Source organism: Rattus norvegicus, chromosome 3, assembly GCF_021556685.1.
Source record: "Rattus norvegicus strain SHRSP/BbbUtx chromosome 3, alternate assembly SHRSP_T2T, whole genome shotgun sequence".
Classification (NCBI taxonomy): domain Eukaryota; kingdom Metazoa; phylum Chordata; class Mammalia; order Rodentia; family Muridae; genus Rattus; species Rattus norvegicus.
The window spans coordinates 114,187,552-114,194,688 of NC_141536.1; the positions used below are offsets into that span (position 1 = coordinate 114,187,552).

The window sequence follows — 7,137 nt, forward strand, 5'->3', positions numbered from 1 at the left end:
TGGCTGTTGTTTGATCATACTGTGGTACTTACTATATGTGGACGTTTCCCAAAGGTAATGTAGGCTCTTCAGCTGTACCCATGCATCTTGTACTATTAATCCCACTGCCCCATCTTAACAGTCACGATCTAAATGATATTGTAATGCTAGTATATTGGTCATTTTAAGAATGACCCACAAAATTCCACATATCTCAAAATATCCATGCATTTGCTAATTTCATTACCATTAAAGTTTGTTGCAACACAAGTTTTCAGAAATTCTAATTTTGTCTTTTAAACATTTACCATCATCAGTGAACACTTATCAGTGAAAGGTTCAGAATGTTCATTTTTCAGGAACACAGCTAAATATCCAAGCCTAGATGTTAGTTTTCTAGTTCTGATATTAAAAAGGCATGCCATTAATAGCTAACTTGGCTTGTAGCAACTGTCCAACTGTTTTCCCTCAAGACCACCTTCATTACATGGGGCCTGGATGGAATTTTCTCATTTGTCAGCATCACAAGTGTTCTCAATGGTCAACGTTTAGTCATCTTTGTTGTCTGAGTGAAGCTGGCTCCATTCCCACTGTGGGCACAAGATGGTGACAGATAGCCACTTGTGCTATTCCTTGATCATGTTACAGTGTTGACCCTGAAAGGGTCCTAAGATCCCCAGGAATTGATCAGTAGTCACCACTGCTCTGGGTACAGCCTCCACTGTCTGCAAACCTAGGTCACAACTGTACAGTGTAAACAGTAAGTAAAGGCTCCAGTTCTGGGGACACCTCACACCCAAACCCATAAGCATTTCTCAATGTTTGCCTAATAAGTGTTCTAGAAAGCTAGTTGGCAGCACACACATGCTATTATCTAACTTCTTTTGTTGTTTTTTATGGTCACTGTCTCCCTAGTTGTCCTGAAACTCGCTTTGTAGAACAGGCTGGCCTCTGCCTCCTGAGTGCTGGATTAGAAGGCGTGCACCACCACACCGGCTTGCTGTTGTCTTTTAGAGGACCTCAAGCTATTAGTATTTTCTGTCCTTCACGGAAAACCAATTCTTTCTTTATAGGGGTTCATTTCTTTTCATATCTTTGGTTTCCCACAGCATAATGTCTCAAGAGGCTTGTGAGGGTTTCTAAGGAAAAGCAGAAGTGTCATTTTACTCTGAACAAACTTACATTTTCGGGGAAAACAACTCCTCTAGTTTTGAATGTCTTTGTTTTTTGAGAAAGGATCTCATATCCCAGGCTGGCTTCAAACTTAACTGTGTAGCCAAGGATAACCCAATCTCTGCTGATTGAGTGCTAGGAAAACACTACAGCTAGCTCGCATGTCTTAGATGCAAGGACTACTCTAGAACCGAGAAGGTGAAATCCATTCCAAACAGTTAAATTATAAGAAATGATAAATGACCTTACATATAAAACAGGAAGTGCGGCACAGATGGATTATTTCTATAAAGCTCACAATTTCAAAAGTTCTCAAACATTCATTCATACATATATACTGATTATATTTTATAAATATATTTACCCCCAAAATGTAACACCTGCCCTAAATCAAGCAAAACTTTAATATTTAATATTAAATATTAAATATTTAATATTCTGCTGTTCCGTGGCTCTGTCCAATGGCTTTCTCACATCAAGGGAAACAGTGAATGGTCCTGAGCTAAATGAAAGTCAAGGATGCTTCAGGTCTTCTCAGTGACTAGGAAAAGTCTTAGGACATTTTCTGTGGGAATCAAGATCCCCAAGTCAAGCTGCAGCTCAGAGACCTGCAGGCTGATGATACTCCCAGAAGGCTACCTCCCCATCATCACTACAAGAGGCCAGGAGCCCTGCCTCCTTGGGGTTCCAAGCCACACAGTTGACATCCTGGGAATGGGCCTGACGAAGATGGGCTGTCAAAGAGAAGGTGGGCTGCTGTGGGTCTGAGCCTGGATCTTCCTCAAACACTCGGATGGCATCATCTCCACAAGCTGTAGCCAGGGCCCCTGTCAGCTGACACCTGAGAGAAGAGCATACATGTCCTTACGGGTTAGCATACGAAATGCTTATGGGTTAGCAGATGACCTGCCTCTCCAACCTGGCAAATTAGTGTTCAACAGTCCCTGGCCAAGGTTCTTCCTAAACCTCAGGTCTCAGAAAAGCTTTCCGAACTAAGATTCACCACATCCAAGGCCTTCCCTCCTACTCCTCAGGTGTTCCCACCTGTTTACTCCAGCTACAGATGAGACTGAGTTACACTTCCCTCGGGGCATATGCTGTGACATTTTTTTTTTTTTAGAAAGACTTATTTAATGTCTGAGTGCCCCATCTGCATGTACACCTGCATGTCAGAAGAGGGCATTACAGATTTGTGAGCCACCATGTGGTTGCTGGAAATTGAACTCAGGATCTCTGGAAGAACAGCCAGTGCTCTTAACCACTGAGCCATCTCTCCAACCTCCCTTTAACACTGATATTAACACGTTTTATCATAACTCAGTTCCCTTTTTAAAGTCAAGAACTTTAAGCACTTAAGATTCCTCCATTACCCATCACTGTATAAAACTGAAATGTTCAACTGCCTATTCATTTTAGTAAATTATAAAAGCAGCAAAAATTCCAATTGTCTAGTAGTGAATGTTTGAGTCTGTTTTTAAGAATTTTTTTTGTTACAAGATTCGTTTGTATTTTGTATGTATAGGTGTTTGCCTATATGTATGTCTGTGTACCATGTGTATGTAGTGCCCTGAGGCTGAAAGGTTGTCATATCCCCAGGAACTGGAGTTACAGATGACTGTTGGGTGCCATGTGGGTGCTGGGAATTGAACCCAGGTCCTCTGGAGGAGCAGCCAGTGTTGTTACCTGCTAAGGCTTATATCTCCAGCTTCAAATAAGTTAAGTACCAACTGAAAACCAAAAACAACCTCCTTAGCTAAAAGTGAATTTCAGTTTTAGCACAGAAAATGTCATAAACTTAACTTTTACTTAATAGGTGTGTGTGTGCATGTGTAGTAATTGTCTATGAAGTCAAAATACTTGAACCCATTTTCTTTGTTTTGTTGTTTTTGTTTGTTTGAGGCAGTTTATCTCGGTAGCCCTGGCTGTCCTGGAACTCGATCTGTAGACCAGGCTCGCCTCAAACTTACAGAGATCAGCCAGCCACTGCCTCCCGTTGAGTCCATCTTCATGAGATAGATATTCCCAAATATTTGCTATAAATAAAGCTTGAATATGCAACAGATTTTTTTTTTCATGGTTTGGAATTATTTCTAAGATCCAAGACTCAGGTCCAGAGTTTGGGTCAGCTTTTCTAGTTTCAGTAAGAGTCAGTTACCAAACCACAAACTCCCTAGTCTCAAAAGCACATATTCAATGATCATCTCAGGATGGTCCAAAGGATGTGAATCCTAAGGGCTGGTGCTGCCAAAGCCCACAACAGTCTTTGATATAGTCAGCTTCCTGCTCCTAGAGCCCCAGACCAGACAGTTACAAGCCAGCATGGGAGTCTTAATATGAAGAAATGCAGAGCAGAAGAGGCCATGCCATCTCTGAAATCCCCGCTGTGGGGATGGGATCAAGTCTTACCAAGCAACGTCGTAGATGGTCCTGGTATGGAAGCCCGACAAAGTGCAAACACATTTCCAGCTGGGGTCGGAGCCACTGCATGCCACCCCTGTGTAACAGACTTTTCTTAAACCCAAGGCATGCTATATCTCGAGTTCCTCTACTATTACAAAGGAGACTCTGACATGCCCTTCCTTATCCCCTTGCCAATCAATCAATGAGTCCTTGTACCAACTGTGCCTCACCCTGCTTATCTGCCTTACACACTGGAGCCTCCCACGGTTCTGAGAAGAAAGCATCTGTTTCCACTACAGGTTAGATCTTACCATTGAAGCTGCCTTTTAAGGCCACCCATTACCCGACCCAACCCCACCAACATACTCCTCCCTTCCAATCCTGTCTTGCTGCAGAAATCCCACCCCTCACATTCAGTTTACATATTTCCACCATCAGCCAGCTCATCAACTCATGCTGCTGGGTGTTTCTTTTTTGAATCAGGGTCTCACTATGCAGTTCTGGAGCTCAGGTTGGCCTTAAACTCACAGAGATTCAGCTGCCTTAGTCTCTAAGTACTGAAATTAAAGGCATGCACCACCGAGGACAGGTTTTTTTTTTTTTTTTTTTTTTAGACAGAGTTTCTCTGTGTAGCCCACCCTGTCCTAGAACTCACTATGTAGACCACCCACCTGCCTCTTTTCCACAAAGCTATCCCTAGTTCTTTCAGGGCTTCTCTGGGGACCTGTGACAAACTGAATCCAATTTGGGATTCGTGGCAGACTGTATCTTTTAGATTATATATCTGGCAAACAAAAAAACTCTACGGAAAGGAGACTCCCAGACCCTCACCTTGTTCATTGCCAGGTAGATACTGGCGCCAGATGCGCACAGTTCGGTCATCACTGCAAGATGCCAGACGCTGGCCGCTGGGATCAAAGGCTATGCTCCATACAGTGGACTCGTGACCTTCAAGGGTAGCACAGCAGACCCAGTCATCCCCTTCTTCCTGGTATAGCTTCACTGTGTCATCATAGCTAGCAGAAGCTAAAAGCTGAAAGAGTGAGGAAGGAGATCCAGCATTTGCCTGTATGGTCCAGGAGGTGCCCATGGTTTGAATATGCTTGGCTCAGGGAGTGGCACTATTAGGAGGTGTGGCTTTATTGGAAGAAGTGGGTCACATTTTCCATTATGCTATGTTTAGATATGGCCCCCACAGACTCATGTTTGAACAAGCCTATGGGGGGTTGGGGATTTAGCTCAGTGGTACAGCGCTTGCCTAGGAAGCGCAAGGCCCTGGGTTCGGTCCCCAGCTCCGAAAAAAAAAAAGAACCACAAAAAAAAAAAAAAAAAAAAAAAAAAAAAGGAAAAAAAAAAAAAAAGAACAAGCCTATGGGGTCCAGAGAGTGAAATGTGATGGTTTGCATATGCTTAGCTCAGGGAGTGGCACTATTAGAAGGTGTGGTCTTGTTGGAGGAAGTGTGTCACTGTGGGGTGGGCTTGGAAACCCTACTCCTAGCTGCCTGAGGATGCCCAGTTTGTTCCTGGCTTCCTTCAGAACTCTTCTTCAGCACCATGTCTGCCTGGATGCTGCCATGCTTCCTGCCATGATGGTAATGAACTGAACCTCTGAATCTGTAAGCCAGCCCCAATTAAATGTTGTCCTTTATAAAACTTGCATTGGCCATGGTGTCTGTTCACAGCAATAAAACACTAACCAAGAAAGTCACTTTGCAGGCAGACTTTGAGACCCTCTCCTAGCAGCCTGGATACCAGTCTCTTGGTTGCCTTCGGGTCAAGATGTAGAACTCTCAGCTCCCTCTCCAGCTCTATGTCTGCCTGCCTGTTGCCATGCTTCCTGCCTTGATGATAATGGACTAGACCTCTGAATCTGTAAGCCAGCCCCAGTTAAATACTTTCCTTTATGAAAGTTGCCTTGGTCATGGTGTCTCTTCACAGCACTAAAACCCAACTAAGACACAATGGTTCCTATATCAAACTCTGTCAGAGCAGGACAGTCCCAGAGATTCCCGTAAGAACGAGGGTGATTTGGAAGAGGGAAGCAGGCTAGGCACAAACCTCTAATCAGGTTCTTTCCTACCTTGTCTCACTCTTACCTCCTGGCTTGGGTGCCAAACCACATGCTTAACATCCTGTGTGTGAGAATTGAGGACACTGACGCATTCATACTCATCTTCTTCATCAACTGTGGGAGAAACAAATTAGAACCAGAGGTGACCTCTCAGGGACAAACCTGGAAGTCCGTGAGCTGATTTTCTGCTGTATGCAGAGGTGCCTGGACTCACCTTCCCAGACCCACACGCTCTTATCTCTGCTGCAGGTAGCCAAGAGGTTGCCAGATGGGGCCCAAGCCACTGACTTGACCTCATTCTCATGACCCTCAAGAGTGGTCACACACTGGAAAGGGAAAAGACTGTGAGTTAATGGCAGCTAAGAGTCCTAGGACGTAGTGAAATATCTAAGATAGCAATTTTGTTGTTGTTTGAGAAAGGGTCTCATTCTATTGCTCAGGATGACCTTGGTGGACTTACGGGCAATCTTGCTTCAGTGTCCTACATGCTGGATTACAGTTGTGAACTACCATTCTCAGCTACCATTTCTATAGTGTAAAAATTAAGTAAACGCTGTACCCAATAAGCCCAACTGGTTCGGGTTGACCAAGCCCTGGGGAGCAAAGAGGTAAAATAATCTGCTCCCATTCAGCCTGGTTACCTCAAAGTCATCCTGGTTCTTCTTCCAAATGCAAGTAGTAGCATCAAAGCTGGCAGATGCCAGGTAATTTCCACAGGGGGACCAGGCCACTTTCCTAACGGTGCGCTGATGGCCTTCAGAAAGGACAGACTTGCAAATCCAGCTGTCACCTGCAAGCAGAGAATAGACTAGGCTTTGGAACATCAAGGCCATTCAATAACTGGACTAAACGTGGGATCCTATGGCAGGGACCAAGTCAGTCATCATTATTACAACGATGCAACCGACTGCTTCCTTTGGAAGGGGCCCTAAAACTGTTAAAATACTCTTCAGACTACTTTCCCCATTTTTCTACCTCAGCAAATATCCCAGTTCCTGCAACAATACGAGCCCGTCTGTCGACGTTCGCACACTCCTTCCGCCAACACTTTTCAGAGTGGCGTTTTTCTCCGCACCAGGGCCACAAAGCCAAGCCAGGCCTTACCCTCGGTGCCCCAGATGCGAATTTTACGGTCGCCTCCGCATGAGGCCAACAAGGTTCCCGTGGGGTTCCAGGCCAGGAACCAGCAGCGGGAATCCGGGTGCGCCGGGACGCGGCTCTGCAGTACCAGCGCATCCTTCATGGTGACTGTTTTAGGATGAGGAAGGAAGATGCCAAGAGAAGCAACGCGCAGAACCCACTGGCCACTATAGGACCCAGCGACCAGATTATGCAAAATATGTCGCCCTAGGAATAGACGTGCCCGCTGTTGATGCCGCGCGCCCTTCTGGGACTTGTAGTCACTCCCCTCATCCTCCGTAACTGGAAGCCTCGCGGGACAGTCCAGAACTACCAGTCCCCTGATGCTCTGCGCTAGAACAGGCGGCGCGCGCACACAGTGACGCGACGGGTGG

At 45.3% G+C, this 7,137-nt stretch overlaps 1 protein-coding gene across 2 annotated transcripts; it reads right to left on the reverse strand.

Moving 5' to 3' along the window:
- Positions 1-1,416: 1,416 nt before the first annotated feature.
- On the reverse strand, positions 1,417-6,991 carry Ciao1 (cytosolic iron-sulfur assembly component 1). 2 transcript variants are annotated; one of them, NM_001008766.1, is given in 7 exon segments: positions 1,417-1,993; positions 3,559-3,646; positions 4,384-4,585; positions 5,649-5,737; positions 5,838-5,949; positions 6,265-6,413; positions 6,728-6,941. In NM_001008766.1, coding segments are annotated over 7 exon segments (1,020 nt in total). In that variant the 5' UTR covers positions 6,867-6,941; the 3' UTR covers positions 1,417-1,752.
- Positions 6,992-7,137: the final 146 nt, after the last annotated feature.